The sequence below is a fragment of the Chiloscyllium plagiosum genome, unplaced genomic scaffold (genome assembly GCF_037043375.1).
Source record: "Chiloscyllium plagiosum isolate Xiang-an unplaced genomic scaffold, Cpla_swu_hap1 HiC_scaffold_1, whole genome shotgun sequence".
Lineage (NCBI taxonomy): Eukaryota > Metazoa > Chordata > Chondrichthyes > Orectolobiformes > Hemiscylliidae > Chiloscyllium > Chiloscyllium plagiosum.
This window is the reverse complement of record NW_028270139.1, coordinates 158,213,719-158,239,191: the sequence shown is the minus strand read 5'-3', so window position 1 is coordinate 158,239,191 and position 25,473 is coordinate 158,213,719. Positions and strand designations below refer to the sequence as shown.

At 43.2% G+C, this 25,473-nt stretch overlaps 1 protein-coding gene across 2 annotated transcripts in view; it reads right to left on the bottom strand.

The window, feature by feature from the left end:
* Window positions 1-3,117: 3,117 nt before the first annotated feature.
* Window positions 3,118-25,473, bottom strand: part of npm1b (nucleophosmin 1b) — a 129,565-nt gene continuing 107,209 nt past the window's right edge. For both annotated transcript variants that reach the window (XM_043693064.2, XM_043693141.2), the window contains 3 exons: window positions 10,026-10,136; window positions 9,142-9,216; window positions 3,118-3,714 (listed from right to left, as the gene is read on the bottom strand). In XM_043693064.2, coding sequence (XP_043548999.2) covers window positions 3,664-3,714; window positions 9,142-9,216; window positions 10,026-10,136 — 237 coding nt within the window. In that variant the 3' untranslated portion in view covers window positions 3,118-3,663. The remainder of the gene's footprint in view (window positions 3,715-9,141; window positions 9,217-10,025; window positions 10,137-25,473) is intronic.

Below are 25,473 nucleotides of genomic sequence, written 5' to 3'. Positions count from 1 at the left end.
TTTATAAAATCATGAGAGACATAGATACAGTAAATTGCCAAGGTCTTTTCCCCAGAGTAGTGGAGTCTAAAACTGGAGAGCATTGGTTTAAGTTGAGAGTGGAAAGATTTAAAAGGGACCTAAGGGACAACATTTTCATGCAGAAGGTGGTGCATGTATAGAATAAGCTGTCAGAGGGAGTGCTGGTACAATTACAACACTTAAAATGCATCTGGATGTTACATGAATAGGAAGGATTTACAGGGATATGGATCAAAGGCTGGGAAATGGAACTGGATTGATTTAGGATAGGTAGTTGGCTTGGAAGAGTTGGACCAAATGGTCTGCTTCTGTGTTGTACAACTCTATTACCATGACTCTACATTCATCCCACAATGTGCTTCTAACAGTTGCAATGCTGTGACATTACTGTAGTTACCTCTTTACTGTCACCTGCACTTAAGTACAATGGTTGGTATGCAAAATGTTTTGTATTGTGAAAACACCTCAGCAGCAATATTAGAGATAAATAAGTGTGAACTAAAAACAAAAGCATTAGGAATGCACACAGGTCAGTCCGAATCGGAGGACAGGCAAACCAGATTTTTATACAGATTCCAGTTACTTCCCAGTAGACAAAATGCTGTAAATGGAAAGGACAGGTAAGACTGCTGTTGCCCTTTGTCGTCTGAAAGCTAATTGCCTTGATTCTCATTTGTTTCCACTGTTACGCTGCAGGCTTTGGAAACATTGCCATCTTTTCTGGTCACAATCCACACTGTGTAACGTTGTTCCATATCAAAACCTTTCGAGGTGCTGCCTGGTAATTTGATCGCAACCTTCTCTTTTTAAAAAGAAATGCTCATTCAAAGTAATTATTCTCAATAAAGTAAGAGGATTTACCATGCAAAAGCACAGTAATCAGACAAGCTTAGCCAGTCTTTGTCCTGGCATTAAGATACCACACAGGCTGTCTCTAAACAATTAAACAGCAGGTATCCTCAACATTTTCCCCCTCTGCAAAGTTGAAAAAAGAATTTGCGAACCAAAATCAAAAAAAACCTTTTCCCTCAGCACGGAGTGGCTTAGCTATGAAGACCATGATGGTCAACGTGATGGTCGGTGCCAAGACTGTTGATCTCAACGTCAGCTGCATAACTGGAGCAATAGAAGGTGCTCCACTCCCCGGGCTAAGGTGCAGATTCCTGGCCGTGACAGTCAGAGTTGTACAGCACAGAAATAGACCCTTCAATCCAACTTGTCCATCCTGGCCAAAAAGTGCTTATCTGTTAAAAACCCATCTTAAGAATGGGGAAACGTAGTTCCAGTATGATGCGCACCTACCTGACATTCTCCCCCGCTCAAGTTGATGAGCACTCTTGATTCCATTTTAAAACAAAATTTGGTCATGGGATGCAGGCATTGCAAATTTGCATTTATTGCCCACCCCTAATTGTACAGAGGGAAGTTAAGAGTCGATTCCATCGTTTCAAGCCTGAGTTATATGTAGGGCAGACAAGGTAAAAGGTGGAATAGTTTCTTTAGTGAACCAGATGAGTTGAGGCCATCTTTCTATTCTAGATTATTAGTGAATGCAAATTTCGCCATGTGCCATGATGGGATTGATCCAATGTCTCCAAACATCAGCTTGGGGTTCTGGATTACTAGCCTGGTAACAATACCACTCTGCTAACTGTAACCAATGTAACATGGTCAGCCAGATGGACCTCATAGAATATGAGTTCTCTGATTGGACCTGACTAACTGCCCCAATCAGGAAGCCCAGGCTGACAGACAAAGAGGAGTGTCAGACATTCTGAGCTGGCGCTGAGGGAGCTGGACCACTGTCAATAATTTTCCATGTGTAAATAAACGGTGACTTGGTGACAGAATCTGTGGAGTTATTTCACTAACAGCTTCCCGACATGCCAATGAATAACGATCACCATCACAAACAGGAGGGTTTCCTGCCCCTAAGAGACAGTCTCCTCTAATCATAAATGTTTCTCCCTTTGCGGGAGATGATGATGGAAGGGATAGAAAGGCGGATAAGAAACTAGCAAAATTACTTCAAAATGGTACAATTCAAACACAAGGATAAGTGTTTCAGGCTTGCAACTAATTAAGAATTTCACGTTTGCTTCAAATTTCAGCACTTTATTCTCACAAAAGCATCACTTCCCAATGTCTTCCATCTCACACGTACACAGAACCTAGCACGTGTGTAGCATCGAAGGTGTTGTCAAAACAGAAGCTGATTTGGTCCTGAATCAATCCCACACGCATACACTGCGCAGCACAAGCATTGGGTGAAGAGAGAAAGACAAGCTTGCATCTACAGAATGCCATTCGGGACCTACTATGATGGCTATGTTTGGGAAGAAATGAGATGACTTCATACCTGTCTACTGCTGCTGCCCAGATTTCTCAAAGCCTGCCGCGTGGGTGGCATGGTGGCTCAGTGGTTAGCACTGCTATCTCACAGCATCAGGGGCCTAGGTTCAAATCCAGACTCAAGCAACTGTCTATGTGGAATGTGTACATTCTCCCTGTGTCTGCGTTGGTCTCCTCCAGCTTTCCTCCTCTATGGGCAGGTTAGGTGAATTGGCCATGCTAAATTGCCCATAGTGTTCAGGGGTGTGTAGGTTAAGTGCATTAATCGAGGGAAAATGTAGAGTAATAGGGTGAGGGAATGGGTCTGGGTGGGATACTGTTTGGAGGGTCAGTGTGAACCTGTTGGGCTAAATGGCCTGTTTCCACACTGTAGGGAATTCTATGAAAACACTGCTTTCTCTTCAGAAAATAGGTTTAGCAGACGACTCTACAATAAACCTCTTCAGAAATGCAAGTTCCAAGGTGACAAGCAGTCCACTCAAATCTCATTTGTATCTGCAAAGGGTGGCCAGTTGACTGGGACAATGTAGACTTTTCTCCCCAACCTCGTTACCTTGCAACACAGTACTGCTTGCAACCCAAGATCGTCCAAACAGACAGATCAGAGTCACAAACCTGGGACTTGTCTTTCTACACCATGCCACGTGAATTAGGGTGAACAGGATACAGAGTTTATAATTACAACAAGGTGAACATGCTAAGAGTTGTGGATGCTGAACTGTTTAATTAAAAAAGCTACTTAGATTTGTTTTAGTTCTATGGAGTTTATTGGCTGCTGAGCTACATAACCAATGAGATTAGAAAATATTAAGACATCTGTAATGACAATGCTGAAAATACACAGCAGGTATATCAGAATTGATACAAAAGAAGCGAGTGGAGGAATGGGTGGGGGTGAATTTTGGGTTCAAGATACTTTTTCAGTTTACCAAAAAGTTCTGAAATGTTGATCTGTCTTTTCACACATGCTTCACACACCTGCTGTATATTTTCAGTGTCTTTGGGTTTCAATTCATTACAAATGGACTTGGTCAGGCAACCATTATCCTTTTTTATTAGAAGAACTGAGAGGTTTGTCAGCTACCAAACATTTACCAACGCAGTCAGCCAGTTTCATGGAAATGAGAAAAGAAAATAGCTTAGAGGCTGTCAACTTGATACAAACTATGCCGAGCAGAAGGGCCTGACAAGAAAATAAACATCCCTTGGGAAAACAAAGGAAGTCCATTGACTATTCTGAAATGATAAGAGAATCATTCAAAAAGCTCATTGGCTACTTTCCAAGATCCCTCACTTGATCTGCTTCAACTTCTGCCCCCAGGCCCAGAGTTCTCCAATGGCCTGCAAATAAAGAGAACAATGTTAAAACAAATCAAGCCCCACATCACCATCAACATTCATTGGTGCAAAGTTCAGCACAACAGCAATCACAGTGACCGCTTCCACCTCAAGTTGTTTTTCTTTATTCTTTCAAGGTCACATGTAGAGAAACTTCTAAATCTCTCACTACAGAAGGAACAGGGCGTCCTCATGCATAAATTGCACGAAGCTCTTATGCAGGTACAGCAGGCAATAAGGATGGAAAATGCATTTTAGCATTTCTTGCTCAAGGAATGGAGTTTAAAAGTAGGGAAGTGTTGTTGCAATTGTGCGAGACACTGGTGAGACTGCATCTAGAGTACTATGTATCGTTTTGACCAAATTATTTAAGGAAAAATGTAACTGCATTGGATGCAGTACAGAGAAGGTTCACTATATTTAATCCAGAGATTCAAGGCTTGTTTTAGAAGGAGAGATTAAGCAGTTAGGGCCTGTATGCACTAGAGTTTAGAATAATGAAATGAGATCCAGCTGAGGTATACAAGATGCTGAAGGCAATTGACAAAGTAGATGGTTCCCTTGTGGGTCCTTCTAGAATGGGAGCTCAGTTTTAGGCTCAGGAGTGAAAGGATTGTGGGGAGCAAACAGGAGAGTGAAGTGAAGCTGAGATGAGATCATCCATGATTGAGGAGCTGAATCACCTATTTCTGGTCCTAGCTTTTGTGTTCTTACTCTCCCCAGTTGCCCTTCAACGGAGTAGCTCGACAGACAAGGCAGAAGGCAGTCAGGTGTTAACCTCATTGTTGGTCTAGAGACAGACCAGACCAGGTAAGGACAGCATACGATCTTCCCCAAAAGATATGGACTTTCACCATGATCAACAACATTTAATAACCAGTATTTTCAGTTTATTTATGGAACTTTAAAGTTCATCAGCTTCCAGAGTTGGATTAGAACTCATGTACCCGCCTGGACCTCTAGGTTATGCGTTCCAGTGACATTACGATCAGGTCACTGTCTTCCTGTAATTGCATTGACTTTGCAAAAGTGGAGTCAGAGATTGAGATATCAATATTCCAGTTAGTACAAAGCAACTAACAGAGAAACCAGAATGCTAAGATCCAGAGTCTACAGTAACAGAGTACATGATAGAACAAATAGGGCATTCGGCAAGGTTCCTCATGGTGGATTGGTTAGCAAGGTTCCCGAGGAAGGGCTTTTGCCCAAAACGTCAATTCTCCTGCTCCTCGGATGCTGCCTGACTTGCTATGCTTTTCCAGCACCACACTCTCAATTCTGATCTCCAGCATCTGCGGTCCTCAGTTTGGCCTGGTTAGCAAGGTTAGATCTCTTGGAATACAGGGAGAAGCAGCCATTTGTATACAGAACTGGTTCAAAGGTTGAAGACAGAGAGTTGTGGTGGAGTGTTGCCTTTCAGACTGAAGGCCTGTGACCAGTGGAGTACCACAAGGATCGGTGCTGGATCCACTGCGCTTTGTCATTTATATAAATGATTTGGATGTGAACAGAGGAGGTGTAGTTAGTAAGTTTGTAGTTGACACCTAAACTAGAGGTACAGTGGACAGTGAAGAACATTACTTCAGAGTACAACAAAATCTTGATCAGATGGGCCAATGGGCTGAGGAGTGGCAGATGGAGTTTAATTTAGATAAATGTGAGGTGCTGCATTTTGGAAAGGCAAATCAGGCTGATACACTTAATAGTAAGGTCTTGGGGAGTGTTGCTGAACAAAGAAACTTGGAGTTCAGGTTCATAGTTCCTTGAAAGTGGAGTCACAGGTAGACAGGATAGTGAAGAAGGTATTTAGTATGTTTTCTATTATTAGTCAGAGCATAGGGGTTGGGGGGTCATGTTGTACAGGTCATTGGTTTGGCCACTTTTGGAATAGTGTGTGCAATCCTGGTCCCCCTCCTCTTGGAAGGATGCTGTGAACCTTAAAAGGACGTTGCCAGGACTGGAGGGTTTATGAGCTACAGTGAGAGTCTTGAATAGGCTGGGGCTGTTTTCCTTGGAGCGTCAGAGGCTGAGGGGTGACATTACAGAAGTTTATAAAATCATGAGGCGCATGGATTGTGTAAATAGACAAGGTCTTTTTCCTGGTTGGGCAGTCTAGAACTAGTGGGCATAGGTTTAGCGAGAGAGGGGAAGTAGTTTAAAGGGACCTAAGGGGCAACTTTTTCATGCAAAAGGTGGTGCAAGTATGGATTGAGCTGCCATGCTGGAAAAGTGGTGGAGGCTGGTACAATGACATTTAAAAGGCATTTGGATGGGTACATGAATAGGAAGGGTTTAGAGGGATATGGACCAAATGCTGGCAAATGGGACTAGATTAATTTAGGATAATTCGGCATGGATTTGTTGGACCAAAGGGTTTGTTTCTGTGCTGTATAACTTTATGACTATTACATGGGGGAGTTCAGGCCCTAAAACTGTTGTACTGTATAGTGAGTCCAGAAGGCTGTAGGGTTCCCCAAGCAGAAAATGAGTTGTTGTTCTTCCAGCCTGCATTGAGCATTGCTGGAGAACTGCAGCAAGCCTGAGACAGATGTTGGTCAGGAAACAGGCTAGTGTGTTAAAGTGACAGGCAACTGGAAGCTCAGGGTCTTCTTTGTGGGAAGAATGTGGATCTTCTACAAAGTGGTCACCCAGTCTATGCTTCGTTTCCTCAGTGTAGAGGAGACCACATTGTGAGCAGCGAATGCAGTAGATTAGATTATGAGAAGTGCAGGTAAATTGCTGCTTCATCTGGAAGGTATGTTTGGACCCTTGGATACTGAGGAGGGACAGGGTAAATAGGCAGGTGTTACAACTTCTGTTGCAGGGGAAGTTACCATGGGGCTGTGGGGGCGTTGGCGCAAAGGACGACTGAACCAGGGTGTCCAGAAGGGAATGGACATACAATTGGCTGATTAACATAAAACAGAGTTGAGGTTAAATAGATGTTAGGAGAAAATGAGGACTGCAGATGCTGGAGATCAGAGTTGAAGAGTGTGGTGCTGGAAAAGCACAGCCAGTCGGGCAGGATCCAAGGAGCAGTACAGTCAACGTTTCAGGCAGAAGCACTTCATCATTTCTGACGAAGGGCTTATGCTCGAAACATTAAGTAGTTGTTGTTTGCTTTGGGGGAAGACCTTTAGTGTAGTCCCCCAGGGGTCAGTGTATGGACCTGTGCTCTTAAAGATACATTTGTGATACATTAGTGATCAAGACTTTGGGACAAAACTTCAAAATTTGAGAATGCTATGAAAACGTTGTTAAACGAGCACAGAACTTCAGACAAATAGCAGATGAGATTCAATGCTAAGTAGTCTGAACTGATGTATTTTGGTCGAGACAGGATATAATAAAGGATACGTCCACAAACAGAGTGCAAGAGCAGAGGGACCTGGAGGTATATACATAAATCATTGAAAGTGTTAGGTCAGATTAATAATGCAGTTAATATAGCATTCAGAATCCTGGGCATTATTAATAGGAGCATGGAAGACAAGAGCAGCAAGTTAGGTCACATATGCAGAAAACACCATTTGGCCTCAGTGCTAAATCTTAGCTCCTCACATTGATGAGGACTCCCAAATCCCTCTATCCTGTTCTGTCTTTTTCTATTTAAATAATATTCAAGACCTCTACTTTTGGGATACTGTGTAAGAGCAGAGATTCTTTGCTGAGAATACATGAGATACTGGTTAGGTCTCAGCTGGAGGACTGTGCAGAGTCTACAGTACTGGAGCCTCTGCGTCCGTCCATCTGTCCCTCTCTTTCCCAGTCTCTCTTTCCCTGATAATCCTCAACTTCACCTTCCTGCCTTTTCTCCATAATCTTTGATGCTCTTACTGATTAAAAATCTGTCTTTTGGCCTTGAATATACTTAATTATTCTCAACTGTCCTTTGCGCTAAAGAAAAACCCATCTGGGCCACTAATGTACTTTAGTGAAGGAAACTGCCATCCTTACCTAGTCTGGCTCACACGAGATTCTAGACCCACAGTAATGTGGTTGACTCTTAACTGGCCTTTGGGCAATTAGGGGACTTGAATTATTCAGTTTTCCCACCATGGTTTGACTATTGCCTTGTATGGTTTTCACAAAGCCTCCCTCATTTAATAATCAGGACTGTTCAGTGTTATGATGGGAGTAATTCCATGGGTTATACCAAGTGATAAGATAGCAATGCACTGGAGAGTTCATTTTTCATGCCAAGACAGAGTGCCTCCTTAATTCAATTCTGGAGTCGCCCTCCTATTGAAGGAATGTTGTGAAACTTGAAAGGGTTCAGAAAAGATTTACAAGTATGTTGCCCGGGTTGGAGGGTTTGAGCTGTAGGGAAAGACTGAAAAGGCTGCAGCTGTTTTCCTTGGAGTGTCGGAGGCTGAGGGGTGGGTGACCTGATAAAGATTTATTAAATCATGAGGGGCATGGATAGGGTGAATTGCCAAGATCCTTTTCCCAGGGTAGAGAAGTCCAAAACAAGAGGGCAAATGTTTAAGGTGAGAGGGGAAGTATTTTAAAGGGACCGAAGCAAATTTTTCACACAGAGGGTAGTACGTTTATGGAATGAACTGCCAGAGGAAGTGGTGGAGGCTCGTAAAATCACAACCTTTAAAAGGCATCTGGATGGGTATGTGAATAGGAAGGGTTTAGAGTGATATAGGCGAAATGTGGCAAATGGGACTAGACTAGTTTAGGATATCTGGCCAGCATGGACGAGTTGGACCCAAGGGTCTGTTTCCATGCTGCACAGCTCTAGGACTCTAATTCTTCTGAAGGAGCTGGGTGCTACAGGAACTAAAAAAAAAAAGCAACAATCTGGAGCCTTACTTAGAGCCATCCTGTGAGTTAGCTTAGATAGTGTGCATTTAAGCGATCTGGTTCTGTGGAAGGATTAATCTCAATTACATGCTATGCTGTCTTCATATTCATGTGTGTGTAAACAGTAGGCCAACTTTTCCTTTCAGGAGCGTAAGGAAGATTAAGCCAACTGCAGCGCCTTTCGATTCAGGAACCCCCAGAAGGACGAGAGCAGGAAACACATGGGAACACCACCTTAAGAAGCCCTCCACAGAAGCCATTCGCCATTCTGAGTTGGAAATATATTGTTACTGCTTCCACGTCACTGGATCAATCCTGATGAAGAGCTTTTGCCCGAAACATCGATTTTTCCTGCTCCTCGGATGCTGCCTGACCTGCTGTGCTTTTCCAGCACCACTCTAATCTTGACTGAATCAAAATCCTGGAACTCCCTCCCTAACGCCACTGTGGGTGTCCCTATACCCTAAGGACTGCAGCAGCCACTTCTCCAATGCAATTATAGATGTGTGATAAATGGCCAATGATGCCCATATGCCATATATAAATATAAAAATCATTCACCAAAGCATTCTACGGTCAGGACTAACACTTCTTTCAAATTCTCTTTTAGGTACTCACTTTTTGGTCTCCAAATCGTAATGAGCTTTGTATAAAGTTTTGAAACTTCTGTTTCGTCTTCGGTAGGTGCTGTCCCTGGAAAGTAGAAGAAACCAAGTCAATGTCACAGAAAGCGAAGTATTTTTTGCACCTTACTGAGTGGGCTCAGATTTGTACTAAAACAGAACCTAAATATAGAACACATATAAAAGGTAAGGCTTATCAAAGAAAAGCAGCATGTGGCAGACCGATTAAGTACTGGGAGTGAATGGGTGACAGAGTGCTGTGGAGAACATGAATGGGACAGCATCCGAGTGCAAATAAAATCAGAATCCTCACACTGAGGAAGCAGGCCATTCGGCTCAGCGAGTCCAGGCCGACCTTGCTAGAAAACGTCTCACTCAGACCCAACCCCTCTACCTCATTCCTGTAACCCTGCATTTCCAACCTGCCGCCTATGGACCTGGGAGGAAACCAGAGCACCCGGAGGAAACCCAGAGGAAAAGATAGCAAAAGGGGAAGTCAAAGAGAAGTCAGTTTGGTGCTTGGGGAGTGGGATGGGGGGAGGTGTGGTGGGAGGGGAGGTGGAGGTCGAGTTGGGGGTGGAGCAGTGCAGGGGGTGGTGGTATTTATATAGCTTTTTAAGAATGCCGAAGGACAGGAGAATACAGATCTCTCATGCCCACTGTGACTTTCACATATCAAGAATCGGTCAAAAAGAAACATAAATCTTGTGACCCAACCTGAATGTTGTAGAAAATGTGGAGAGAAAATGCGTTTGTTTCAGGTCCTGCCAGCATTTGTATTTCAGATTTCTAACATGTGCAGTATTTTTCTCCTGAATGAATGAACTCAGAACAAAATGAACTAAGCCATCAACATCTTTGAATAAAAGAAGTGGATACCTTCTCGACCATGGTCTTCAGTTTGGTTTTTATTTCATCGACAGTGGGTGAAACCTTGGCGGTTTTCATTTCTTTTGATTTGTCTTCCTGCTTTCGGTTTGTATCAGGAGTCTGTCAAAAGGTAGAGACAAACAGTGTTGGTTTATTTCACATGACAAAGAACAAGCAACCGAACATCACGGTCGAATAGCTTTTCAAACTCTGAACCTGACTTCCATTATGCATCTGGTTCTGGAGATACGGAAGAAGAATATACCACACAGCAAGTGTCAAATTTGCAACATGCCATAACAAAATAACAGGTCACAACTGAACAATCCTAATCCCCACAAAAAGCAGCAATAATTAGGTTCCACTGGTCCTCAGTATATCTACTTAAAGTTTTTCTGCATCCTTTGCGGCCTCAAAAGATACACCTGGCTTCCAGAAAGTTTTCTCCAAGGTAATCTCCTTACATTTCTCAGAACTGTATCAGAGAAGAGGCCATTCAAGACAGCATGTATGAATGTAAGAAATAAGAGACTTCACTTTTGTAAGAATGGTTCCAGGGATGAGGGACTGAATCATATGGATGGGAGCTGGAAGAATGAAGAATCAAGCAAATGGCACAAAGATTGAAAATTTAAGAATTACATTCAAGTACTTTTCAAGGCTCAGTAGGCAAAAACAATACCAACTCGAAATTGAACCTCAAAAAAGATAGACAAGTTCAATGCTGATCTATCCCAAGATCACACAAAAAGGTGTTAGATTCAGCTTGAAGACCTCTGAAACGGAGCAGGAGATGAGGAAGCTAGTCAACCTTTCTTCATTATGGTTCTTGAGCAGGTTGTGGGCCTAATGTAAATTTTCCAAATCCTGAAAGGAGCTCATCTAATTCTCATTTAACTGACTATTATCAATTGGCTTTGAATTGCACCAAGTCGGGCAGTACAAATCTGAACAAAAGAACAGCACAGGAACAGGCCCGTTGGCCCTCCAAGCCTGTTCCTGTGACCCCCTTTTAAGCTCATTTGTTACAGAAACCTTCATCCACGCTCATGTTACCTTCAGACTCCATTCCCTCCCCTTCCTAAACTAACTCTGCAGGGGCATGGGAACCCAGATTGTAGCTTCAGGGTGCAGGGCCAGGAGTGTAGGGAGGTTAGGAACATGGCATCAATTTCCAAGGAGGGTGTCTGTAAACAGGAAAGTGGCTTGAAGTGTGTATACTTCAATGCAAGAAATAAGGTAGGTGAACTTGCAGCGTGGGTTGGTACCTGGGACTTCGATGTTGTGGCTATTACGGAGACATGGCTAGAACAGGGACAGGATTGGCTGTTGCAGGTTCCAGGATTTAAATGTTTTAGTAGGGTCAGAGGTGGGGGTAAAAGAGGGGGAGGTGTGGCATTGCTTGTCAAAGATAGTATTACAGTGGTGGAAAGGACGATGGATGAGGACTTGCCATCTGAGGTAGTTTGGGCTGAGGTTCGGAATAGGAAAGGTGAGGTCACCCTGTTAGGAGTCTTTTACAGGCCTCCCAATAGTCCTAGAAACGTAGAAGAAAGGATAGGGAAGGTGATTCAGGAGATGAGTGACAGTAATAGGGTGGTGGTTATGGGGGACTTTAACTTTCCTGATATTGATTGGGAAAGCTATAGCTCAAGTTCGTTAGATGGGTCAGTGTTTGTTCAATGTGTGCAGGAGAGTTTCCTGACACAATATGTAGACAGGCCAACAAGAGGTGAGGCCATACTGGATTTGGTTCTGGGTAACGAACCAGGCCAGGTGTTAGAATTAGAGGTAGGTGAGCACTTTGGGGATAGTGACCATAATTCGGTGATTTTTACTCTCGTGATGGAGAGGGATAAGTGTGTACTACAGGGCAAGAGTTATAGCTGGGGTCAGGGAAATTATGATGCGGTGAGGCATGACTTAGGATGTGTGGCCTGGAAAAGTAGACTCCAAGGCAAGAGTGTAAATGATATGTGGAGCTTGTTCAAGGAGCAACTATTGAGTGTCCTTGATAATTATGTACCTGTCAGGCAGGGAGGAAAGGGTCGTGCGAGGGAGCCGTGGTTTAATAAGGAATTGGAATCCCTTGTTAAATGGAAGAGGGCGGCCTATCTCAAGATGAGACATGAAGGTTCAATTGGGGCGATTGAGAGTTATAGGGTAGCCAGGAAGGACCTGAAGAGAGAGTTAAGAGCAGCAAGGAGGGGACATGAAAGGTCCTTAGTCGGTAGGATTAGGGAAAACCCTAAGGCTTTCTATAGGTATGTTAGGAATAAAAGAATGACCAGGGTAGGAATAGGTCCAGTCAAGGATAGTAGTGGGAAGTTGCGTGTAGAGGCGGAAGAGATTGGGGAGACACTGAATGAATACTTTTCTTCAGTATTTACTCAGGAACAGGGCATTGTCGTCGATGTGAATACTGAGTCACAAATAAGTAGAATGGATGGCTTTGAGGTATGTAGAGAAGAGGTGTTGGAAATCCTGGAAAAGGTGAAAATAGATAAGTCCCCTGGGCCTGATGGCATTTATCCTAGGATTCTCTGGGAAGCAAGGGAGGAGATTGCAGAGCCATTGGCCTTGATTTTTATGTCCTCTTTGTCTACAGGAGTAGTGCCAGAAGACTGGAGGATAGCAAATGTGGTTCCCTTGTTCAAAAAGGGGAGTAGGGATAACCCTAGTAACTATAGGCCGGTGAGTCTCACTTCTGTTGTGGGCAAAGTCTTAGAGAGAATTGTAAGGGATAGGATTTATGCACATCTGGATAGGAATAATGTGATCAAGGATAGTCAGCATGGTTTTGTGAAGGGCAGGTCGTGCCTCACAAACCTTATTGAATTCTTTGAAAAGGTGACGAAGGAGGTTGATGAGGGGAAAGCGGTAGATGTGGTATATATGGATTTTAGTAAGGCGTTTGATAAGGTTCCCCATGGTAGGCTACTGCAGAAAATACGGAGATATGGCATTGAGGGTGAGTTGGAGGTTTGGATTAGGAATTGGCTGGATGGAAGAAGACAGAGGGTAGTAGTTGATGGCAAAGTTTCTTCATGGAGTGCCGTCACTAGCGGTGTTCCGCAAGGATCTGTTTTGGGACCATTGCTGTTTGTCATTTTTATAAATGACCTGGAAGAGGGGTTAGAAGGTTGGGTGAGCAAGTTTGCGGATGATACGAAAGTCGGAGGAGTTGTTGACAGTGAGGAAGGATGTGGCAGGTTACAGCAGGATATAGAGAAGCTGCAGAGCTGGGCAGAAAGGTGGCAAATGGAATTCAATGTAGCTAAATGTGAGGTGATTCACTTTGGGAAGAATAACAAAAAGATGGGGTACTGGGCTAATGGTCGGATACTTGGTAGTGTGGATGAGCAGAGGGATCTTGGTGTCCATGTACACAGATCTCTGAAAGTTGCCACCCAGGTAAATAGTGCGGTGAGGAAGGCATATGGCGTACTGGCTTTTATTGGTAGAGGAATTGAGTTCCGGAGTCCTGAGGTCATGATGCAGTTGTATAAAACTCTGGTGCGGCCGCATCTGGAATATTGTGTGCAGTTTTGGTCGCCATACTATAGGAAGGATGTGGAGGCACTGGAACGGGTGCAGAGGAGGTTTACCAGGATGTTGCCTGGTATGGAACGAAGATCGTATGAGGATAGACTGAGACACTTGGGGCTGTTTTCATTAGAGAAAAGAAGGTTTAGGGGTGACTTGATTGAGGTGTACAAGATGATTAGGGGGTTAGATAGGGTTGACAGTGTGAACCTTTTCCCGCGTATGGAGTCGGGTATTACAAGGGGGCATAGCTTTAAATTAAGGGGGGGTAGATATAGGACTGAAGTTAGGGGTAGGTTCTTCACTCAGCGAGTCGTAAGTTCATGGAATGCCCTGCCAGTAGCAGTGGTGGACTCTCCCTCTTTATGGGCATTTAAGCAGGCATTGGATAGGTATATGGAGGATAGTGGGTTAGTATAGGGTAGGTGGGCTTGGATCGGCGCAACATCGAGGGCCAAAGGGCCTGTACTGCGCTGTATTCTTCTATGTTCTATGTTCTATGTACACACTCCTGGACAGTCTCCTGCATTGTACCTTCAGTGAACTTGAAGTAATTGAAAACTCTGCTGCCCTTGCCATAGCTCACAATAAATCCTGCTTCCCTAACACTCCAAGTGGTGGAGGCTGGTACAATTCGAACATTTAAAAGGCATCCGAATGGGTATATGAATAGGAAGGGTTTAAGAGGGATATGGGCCCAATGCTGGCAAATGGGACTAGATTAATGTAAGATAGCTGGTCGGCTTGGACGAGTTGGACCGAAGGGTCTGTTTCCGTGCTGGACACCTCTATGACTCTACGAGGCAACATTCTGATTTTCAAATTCAGTTTTGTTGCCAACCACCACTAATCCACAGCATGAATAATATTAGAGATATGCTGATCTTGTCTGGCGAGTTCCAAAATCGATGTAAACTTGAAGATGCAATTAAAAGTGGATCTTACTTAACATTATTTGTGCTTGGTTTTATCCATTCTACATGCAATCTGCTTCCATTTCCTATCCTCTGCAGTTCCTCAGACAATAAAGTTCTTAGGCAAAAGTGAGGTCTGTAGATGCTGGAAACCAGAGTTTGGATCAGAGTGGTGCAAGTCAGGCAGCATCCGAGGAGCAGGAAAATCGACGTTTTGGGCAAAAGCCCTTCATCAGGTTTCAGGATGCTGCCAGACCTGCTGTGCTTTTCCAGCACCACTCTGATCTAAAATAAAAATTCTTAGCCTTCAGTGATCCTCAGAGTTGAAATCAAGAATCAAAATTTCTTTTCCACTCAACAGTTTTTCGGCATCTCAAAACTTTTCCCTTAATATACCCCACCTGCTACAATCTACGATTTCAAAGCTCAACCTTATTGTCAACAAACTCTGACATATCATCCACTACTCTTGTTAAACTTTCATTTTAAGTCCCCTACACCACTGCCCCTTGTCCCTCAGAGTTTCTCAATAATAATAATAAAAAAACATAAATTGTAAAAAGACCATTAATTCTGGAGTTGAGAAGCTTGTCTGCAATTCATTGCGGCCTGGGTTATACCTGACCCAACAAAAACTCCAGACACTGGATGCCAGGAGACAAAAGGCATTCCATTCCCTAATATGGTCATCACTCACCTGAACGAGTAAATTAATGATTCTTTCCCTTTTGAAAAAAAAAGCAAAGTAATGAAGAGCCTTGAGAATTAACAACAACAAAAAAATCCAATTGTAAATGAATACATCACATCAATGTCTTCTTACATCAGTCAGATCAAAGGCAACGTTATTATAGGATACAGAAACCACATTCAAATCCCTTGGAAGTTGGCTTACGGCCAGCACGGTAGATTTTAATTCTTCAAAGAACTGCGACATGAACCACTACGTGACCAACAGGAATAGTTTATTTCAAAAACAATACGCCATTTCCACCAGGGTTCAAGCTCTTTGTCAAAATTTCCTGCCCCTTTCACTTTGGAATTCCTTCACATGTCAGATGACATGTGGAAGGCATTTATGTTGAAAACCCAAGGGTCACAATCGTGGAATCCCAGCTGTAATGCCAGGATTGTGCCTAATGGTATTGTCCAGTGCTAAGTGAGAGCTGTAAGATGGTCGACAGAATGTGGACAAGGAGTGGGTTTACAGTAGTTAATACAGGCTCCAGTCAGCTCTACAATAGAGGGACGTTTGGTGCTGAGCATCAATTAGATTGACGGGGGTGGTTATATATTGCTTTCTCTCCCACCATCTCTTACCATTTGCTGTAAGAGGACCAATCTGGCAATATTTTCAAAAATCTTTCATTCCATCTTTGAAGTCTGGATCTAGAACCCACTTTTTCACTTCTGAGGCTCTTAACTGGAGAACGAATCACTCGTAAGGGTTAGGCCAGGTTCTCAGGCCGTAGGAAGTATGAAGATCCAGCTCCTTCTGAGAGCGGCTTTAAAAAGGAGTGGATAGAGGCTCCACTCCTCACAGGACGGAATGGACATGCTGAACCAAGACCGGGTCTAATCCTTCGAGCTGGATGTGAATGATTACAACATCCTCCTCTAACATCTTTCCAATGTTGTCCGATTACTCTCACTTGGTTCCACTTTTAACTACACACTGCCAAAGAGTCACTTGCAATGGCCATTCCCCTCTAGTGTCTCTTATTTGGCCTCTGGTGTTTCTTTAACCCAAACCATTCAAGCTGATCTCTGCTCAAGTTATAGCAAGTCTAGCAGATTGAAATGTAATTCAATTTAGCAAAGGTCACAGTTTGAGAATACTAACTCAATACTAAAACTCATCTTAGTCTGTCTGCTCATAGCTGTGCTGCCAACGAGTCAAACACAATGCTCAAATTACGATTTAATTCATGACAGAAAATGCTTACAATTCAATTGCCAAAACACCTAACTTATATCAAACTCAAAGCACAAAAAATTCATTTTGCTCCTCTGATACATTCCTCTGACATATTCAAAAAAATTACATAACTCTAATTACACTCAACCATCAGACTGGTGCTCCTTCCTGCCCCATGTCATGACGCAGTGAAGATAGGAGTCTACAATGGCCCCTCAATTATTGTGAGCTTGCATACAAGTTACACAGCAAGACCAAAAATATTTGAAAGAGAGCAGAAAGACAAGAAAAATAAGGAAATTTTGTTTAAACTCATAACATTGGGGTCACCAGATAAGACCAACATTTATATCCCATTGTAATTGTCTGAGAAAGTGGTAGTTAGCCACCTCAAATACAATGAGAAAGCTTGCCTGACCATTTCAGAGGGTTATTAGTAGCCAGTGAGAAAACAGTGGACAGACAACTGATCCCCTTCCTTCAAGGGCATGAGTAAAGCAGATGAGCTTTTATGACATGCTCATCATCACTGATTCTAAGCTTTTTAATTCCAGAGTTATTTCATACATTGAAATAAAATAGCTTGTTGTGTAATGGGATTTTAATTTGTATCTGTGGATCATAGAACATAGAACATAGAAGAATACAGCGCAGTACAGGCCCTTCGGCCCTCGATGTTGCGCCGATCCAAACCCACCTAACCTACACTAGCCCACTATCCTCCAAATGCCTATCCAATGCCCGCTTAAATGCCCATAATGAGGGAGAGTCCACCACTGCTACTGGCAGGGCATTCCATGAATTCACGACTCGCTGAGTAAAGAACCTACCCCTAACATCTGTCCTATACCTACCCCCCCTTAATTTAAAGCTATGCCCCCTTGTAATAGCTGACTCCATACGTGGAAAAAGATTCTCACTGTCGACCCTATCTAAACCCCTAATCATCTTGTACACCTCTATCAAGTCACCCCTAAACCTTCTTTTCTCCAATGAAAACAACCCCAAGTGCCTCAGCCTTTCCTCATACGATCTTCCTACCATACCAGGCAACATCCTGGTAAACCTCCTCTGCACCCGTTCCAGTGCCTCCACATCCTTCCTATAATATGGCGACCAAAACTGCACACAATACTCCAGATGCGGCAGCACCAGAGTCTTATACAACTGCAACATGACCTCAGGACTCCGGAACTCAATTCCTCTACCAATAAAAGCCAGTACGCCATATGCCTTCTTCACCGCACTATTTACCTGGGTGGCAACTTTCAAAGATCTGTGTACATGGACACCAAGATCCCTCTGCTCATCCACACTACCAAGTATCCGACCATTAGCCCAGTACCCCATCTTTTTATTACTCTTACCAAAGTGAATCACCTCACACTTAGCTACATTGAACTCCATTTGCCACCTTTCTGCCCAGCTCTGCAGCTTCTCTATATCCCGCTGTAACCTGCCATATCCTTCCTCACTGTCTACAACTCCTCCGACTTTCGTATCATCCGCAAACTTGCTCACCCAACCTTCTAACCCCTTCTCCTGGTCATTTATAAAAATGACAAACAGCAATGGTCCCAAAACAGATCCTTGCGGAACACCACTAGTGACGGCACTCCAAGATGAACCTTTGCCATCAACTACTACCCTCTGTCTTCTTCCAGCCAGCCAACTCCTAATCCAAACCTCCAACTCACCCTCAATGCCATACCTCTGTATTTTTTGCAGTAGTCTACTATGGGGAACCTTATCAAACGCCTTACTAAAATCCATATACACCACATCTACCGCTTTCCCCTCGTCCACCTCCTTAGTCACCTTCTCAAAGAATTCAATAAGGTTTGTGAGGCACGACCTGCCCTTCACAAAGCCATGCTGACTATCCTTGATCACATTATTCCTATCCAGATGTTCATAAATCGTATCCCTTACAATTCTCTCTAAGATTTTGCCCACAACAGAAGTGAGACTCACCGGCCTATAGTTACTAGGGTTATCCCTACTCCCCTTCTTGAACAAGGGAACCACATTTGCTAGCCTCCAATCTTCTGGCACTACTCCTGTAGACAACGAGGACATAACAATCAAGGCCAATGGCTCTGCAATCTCCTCCCTTGCTTCCCAGAGAATCCTAGGATAAATGCCATCAGGCCCAGGGGACTAATCTATTTTCACCCTTTCCAGAATTTCCAACACCTCTTCTCTACATACCTCAAAGCCATCCATTCTACTTAATTGTGACTCAGTACTCGCATTGACAACAATGTCCTGTTCCTGAGTGAATACTGACGAAACGTATTCATTCAGTGTCTCCCCAATCTCTTCAGCCTCCACACGCAACTTCCCACTACTATCCTTGACTGGACCTATTCCTACCCTAGTCATTCTTTTATTCCTGACATACCTATAGAAAGCCTTAGGGTTTTCCCTAATCCTACCAACTAAGGACCTTTCCTTGCTGCTCTTAGCTCTCTCTTCAGGTCCTTCCTGGCTACCTTATAACTCTCAATCGCCCCAATTGAACCTTCAAGCCTCATCTTTACATAGGCCGGCCTCTTCCATTTAACAAGGGATTCCAATTCCTTATTAAACCACGGCTCCCTCACACGACCCTTTCCTCCCTGCCTGATGGGTACATACTTATCAAGGACACTCAATAGTTGCTCCACATATCAATTACGCCCTTGCCTTGAAGCTTACTTTTCCAAGCCACACATCCCAAGTCATGCCTCACCGCATCATAATTTCCCTGCCCCCAGCTATAACTCTTGCCCTGTAGTGCACACTTATCCCTCTCCATCACTAGAGTAAAAATCACCGAATTGTGGTCACTGTCCCCAAAGTGCTCACCTACCTCTAATTCTAACACCTGGCCTGGTTCATTACCCAGAACCAAATCCAGTATGGCTTCACCTCTTGTTGGCCTATCTACATATTGTGTCAGGAAACCCTCCTGCACAAATTGGACAAACACTGACCCATCTAACGAACTTGAGCTATAGCTTTCCCAATCAGGAAAGTTAAAGTCCCCCATAACAACCACCCTATTACTTTCACTCTTCTCTTGAATCATCCTCGCAATCCTTTCTTCTACGTTTCTAGGACTATTAGGAGGCCTGTAAAAAACTCCTAACAGGGTGAGCTCACCTTTCCTATTCCTAACCTCAGCCCAAACTACCTCAGATGGCGAGTCTTCATCCATCGTCCTTTCCACAGCTGTAATACTATCTTTGACAAGCAATGCCACACCTCCCCCTCTTTTACCCCCACCTCTGACCCTACTAAAACATTTAAACCCTGGGACCTGCAACAGCCAATCCTGTCCCTGTTCTACCCATGTCTCCGTAAGAGCCACAACATCGAAATCCCAGGTACCAACCCACGCTGCAAGTTCACCTACCTTATTTCGTATACTTCTTGCATTAAAGTATTCGCACTTCAAGCCACTTTCCTGTTTACAGGCACCCTCCTTTGAAATTGATGCCATGTTCCTAACCTCCCTACACTCCAGGTCCTGCACCCTAAAGCTACAGTCTGGGTTCCCATGCCCCGGCAGAGTTAGTTTAAACCACCCCCAAGAGCACTAGCAAACCTCCCACCAAGGATACTGGTGCCCCTCAGGTTCAGGTGCAGACCATCCTGTTTATAGAGGTCCCACCTTCCCCAGAAAGAACCCCAGTTATCCAAATACCGGAATCCCTCCCTCCTGCACCATCCCTGTAGCCACGCATTTAACTGTTCTCTTTCCCTATTCCTCGACTCTCTATCACGTGGCACGGGTAATAAACCAGAGACAACAACTCTGTTTGTTCTAACTCTGAGCTTCCAGCCTAGCTCCCTGAAAGCCTGCCTAACATCCTCAGCCCTCCTCCTACCTATGTCGTTGGTGCCAATGTGGACCACGACTTCGGGCTGCTCCCCCTCCCCCTTAAGGACCCAGAAAACACGATCAGAGACATCACGTACCCTTGCACCTGGGAGGCAACATACCAAACGTGAGTCTCTCTCGTTCCCACAAAACCGCCTATCTGTGCCCCGAACTATCGAGTCCCCAATTACTATTGCTCTGCTCTTCTCCACCCTTCCCTTCCGAGTATACTAGCTGAGACCCCTGAAACTATAGGTTCAGTGACACTAATATACCAGAGTAATGAGACAAGTGATTGGCAATGGTAACAATTTACACTTCCATTCCCAAACAATGTCCAAACACAGCGCTGTGGCATCTTCAGATAATATATCACTGATGCTCACTGTTTGGCCTTACCTCAGTGCTATATGTTAGAGCATTGCAGGAAATAATTGAAAAGGGGAGGGAAGAATCACTGATGGCTCCTTTAAATGGATTTGCTTATTTTATCCGGATTGAACAGCGAAGATCATTCCAAATTGATTTGCTAACCCCTTTGCTGGGTTTTTCACAACATCCCATGACAGCGAAAACCTCATCTTTGTTGAAATGTCTGCAGTGCTCACCGTGGGTGACCACACTAGCCTCATCGAACATCTCTCCTATGTTGGCCGGCTGGGCAGCACTATTCTCACCTGGTTCTATTCTCAACTAATTGCAATCAGAGAACCACTTTCAATGGCTCCTCGCCTCCCCCACCCAACCTCTTCCCTCACACCCCATCACAAATCCTTGCCATCCTATGTCTCAGCTACACTCTACCTCCTGCCAACATCTGAAGGCACACAATGTTACCTTTAAATTCAGATTGACAACACAGAGCTCTATTTTGCCACCATTTCTCTTGTCCTCGGATAATGCCCTCTGATAACGTCACTACATTATCAGAGGACAAAGCTGTCATCCAGCATTGGGTAACAATAGTTTCCTCCAACACAGAGGACTGAATATTGTTTGCAGTCCCTAGCTCCAAGCTTTTTTCCATGGCAACAGTCCGAGCGAGTCTGGTTTGCATCTTTTCTGTCACAGTGACCCACAGATGATCTCCCAGTATCATGCATCATTGCCTGACCTTGCTGGTCTCAGCTTATCTACTGTTGAAACCCTAATTCATACCCTTGTCACCTCTAGATGCGACTATTCCAATCCATTTCTGGCTGGTCTCACATTCTACCTGTCGTAAACTTCAGGTTATCTAAAGCTCTGCTGGTTGTGTTGCAATCCCATTTCTCCGGTCAATCCCATTTTCTCACTGACCTACATCAGTACCTGGTCAAACAAAGCAGATGGGTTTTAATAACAATCCAGTCATTACATGCTCACTATAACGGGTTCCAAGCTTTTTAATTCCAGTTATTTCATCAATCGAATTAAAACTCAATTTGATTTTCAAATGCTTCCAAGGTCTCAGTGCTCCTCATCACTACTTCCTCCAGACAATACCTTCAGAGGTATTTCCTCCAGTGCTAGCTCCTTGCTCCTCCAGAATTTTAAGTGCTCCGCCAGCAGTGACTTTCCGCTTCAACTCTCTTCTTCAAGACGTTCAGGTTTTTGATCAAATGATTTAATGACAAGGCTTGGTGTCACATTTTGTTCGATAATGCTCTGTGAAACTCCTTTCGACAGTCCGTTACAGTGAAAGTATGAAATAAATAGTTTATAACTAGAACAGATGACACAGTCAATATGTACACACGGCCGTTTGATGGAGTTTGATGTTTGCAAACTAGCTGTGCTTTTCCTAAATTACGTTTCTGGAAAAGAAAGGTTTACCTTTGGCTGTAAAATAACTCTGGGGCATTCTGATGTGGTGAAACCTGCCATACAAATGAAACTAAGGCAGGGGTGGAGTAAACAAGAAAAATGAAATTAGGGAAAAGACATTTTCAATTTTTTTTAATTGTTTTTAATCTTGGTGCAATGGCACACTCCAAGGTTGAGCTGCAGCAAATTTTGCGCTGTAATATGGCCTATTATGTATTAAGGTTGTGTGCTGGCTTTGGCCACAGTTTCTGAAACTCCACATACTATTACAATGGCTCTGAAAGGCAATCTTCCGCCCCCCCTGTAGCAAGACTAACCAGGCAGTCACGCTCTGATTAGTACATACTTATTAAGGTAAGAGACATCTGAACACTGTGGTTTGGGAACTAAAAGAAGCATTATTCCACAATTTGTCTCGCATAATCATGCCAAACTTAATTACATGATGCTAAAGGCTGGAATTCATTTCATGTGGTAAAAGGCTAAATACTGTGATGTAAGCCCATGTAAGTAGTAATTCAATACAGTTGATTTTTGTTCAGCGAATAACCCTTGCTTGCCATGAAATATTTCTCTTCTGCGGGAAACAAAATAGCTGACTTAACAGGGATTTAAAAACTATAACACAAACTTGCGTGTGTTGTAAATACATGACGTCTTCCTTGCTAATCTGTTCTAACTGTAATAAAAAAAATTCTATAAATAAATAACTGGTAAAATGCCAAAAAGTCAGAAAAGAGCTGATGACAGATAATAGCACCTAAATGGAAGACGAAGTGCACGAATCCACGAGTTTTAATCAATGTGTGTATGAGATGGTTCTGTAACCTGTTTCCATTGAATTTGTGGAATTGGCAATGGGATGAATTTGGCAACAGTGGGACATCTGTGCATGTAGAAAACGGAGTTGCATGGCTGAAAACATAGCACATCTGCAGGCAGTGCAAGGCTTTGTTTTTGTGCTCTGCTATCCATCGGCTGGGCTGGGCTAGTGGAGTTCATAAACACCAGCAATGACATTGCTGCATAAGGGAGCAGTAAGGGGTGTCGATAGGTCAATATTCCTAAGGTCAGATCCAACTAGGTAGAACCAATAGCAAGCACTACAAGTTGAAAGCAGTTCCGCTCCATTAGAATGACTCGGCATGACAATGAGACTTTACTGCATGGTCGTTAGTTTTGGAATTGGTTAATACATGGCTCATACTTGGCTTCATTATTCTTGGTTGCTGTTACATCAAATCAGGAAAGAGGAGATTTCCTACTTGCGCCTCTAAAAGGTAGGGATTACCTTACTGGACATCCCAAGTAAGCATGCTACTATAATTCCTAAGTAGTGCTGGACTGTAATTCATTACAGAAAACACTACATCTGGTGTGACTCCCAATATATACTCCCTGGTTGATTCAATGTCCAATTGCAGGGTACTAAGAATGCCAATTAGCACTGGGCAACTTGAAATAAGCAACAAATTTACCTATATACATCATAATCCAAGAGCAAATGTTGCAAAAAAGAGAAGGAACATCAGGAGGCATAAATACTGAAAGAATACCCAAGAAAAATAAACTCTGGATTAATTACTACAATTATTGAAGGATCAGTTTATATCATTATATTTGAGGATTCCCAATACTTCTAATTTATTAAGCTAGAAAAGATTTGGCCTATCTAATCCTCAGCACTTTCCAATGCCAGTCTGCTTAAAGTCTGGGATCGTTTTTTAAAAATCAGCCTCACCTGAGTAATAAGACTGTGGATTTAGATTCCAGATTCCAATCTAACAAACAGACAATATTCCTATTCTTGTGAGAGTGGAGTGATAAAGGGAGTAGGACTGAAGCTATAGCAACACAAAGATGATCCTCTAGTCATTTATCTCATTGCTGTTTATGGGCTCTTGCTGTGTACATCTGGCTATCAGCATGGATCTACAACAAAATGTAAATTACGGGCTGTGTAGTGAACTCCAGAAGAGGCTGAGACACAGTTAATATTTCATGCTTTAAATAATGACAGCCTGGCACCCACAGTTTTAATTCTGAAAGAGTGAATTCAGGTCTAATTTTGGGAAAACCTCATTTGTCAAAAACGATTAGATTAGTCACATAGCTTGATGCTATCCTTACAGAGGATGTTGTAACACCAGGCACCTCAGTTTGGAGAGAAGGCAACAGATTGAGAGATTCTATTGATCTCAGTTTTCCAATTAAATGCATTAGGAGTAGTTCCCCTTAAGTTTATGAATCTGGTTGTGATGCAGTCTGTCTGGATCCTCACTGACTGGTTCTAATTTGCTTGCTTGAACACTGAACTTTGACTGAGGGGTTTGGACTGCCAGCACCTGTATGATAGGAAATCACCTCTTGCACCGACTGCCCTTCGGTTTATATCCGAGCAAAGTGAAAATCCTGTGAAAGATGTGCCTGTCACAATACAAGACAGGGTACAGCTGGTTGCTCTACATTATGTCCTTTTAGAACATTATTTCAAAGCTGTGAACAGATTCTTAGTGATGAATATCAAATCACGTCAAGAAGTTCAACTACCCCACAATTTAAAAACTCTAAAGAAATTATGCATACATTATTGCAAAATTAACTGCAGCCAAAGGATCTATACTCTGCGTCAATTCTCCTTCACATTCAAAACTGCACAATCCTGAAACTGTTCAATGTTAAGCAGATGTTCTAAGAATTTCTCCGCTGTTGATGAGAAATCCAATTTTCAAACCAACAAAAACTCCAACCTTACTGAACTGCCTTTGGTAAGGAAATCAGCGCCTGACAAAGACCACTTCATGCACACTGTGGACACACGTTTGAAGTTGTATTACCGATCTTGCATGTTGTTCGTACTTCGTAATTAGGAACAGGATTGGATCACTCAATCCCAATCCTGCTTGGCCATCCAAGATGATCATAGCTGATTTGAATTCATGTTCCTGCTAACCTTGGATAACCTTTCAATCCTTTGCTTATTCAAGGACTTTGTTTCCACCACCTTTTGAGGAAGTGTTCAAAAGATTCATGACCCTTAGAGAAAAAAAAATCTCTCATTTGTTTTATTTTAAACAGTGACTCCTTAGTTCTAGATTTTCTCACAACAGGAAACATTCTAATGTGGGGAGTTACAGGCAGTGGAAATGAATAGGAAGAGGCCTGGTCTATTGGGGTTACAGGCAGTGGGAGTGATGGAAAGGGGAGTGGTCTATTGACCTTCTGTATAAGGAAAGTGAATAGAAATTGAAATGTAGGATCACTTATAGCGTCAAAGGAGGCCCTTCAGCCCATCAAGTCCATGCCAGATCTCCAAGCAGCAATCCAATCAATTCCATTCCAGCAAAATCATTTCCTTCATGTGCCTGTCCAATTCCCTTTTGAAGTTGTGACAGTCTTTGCTTC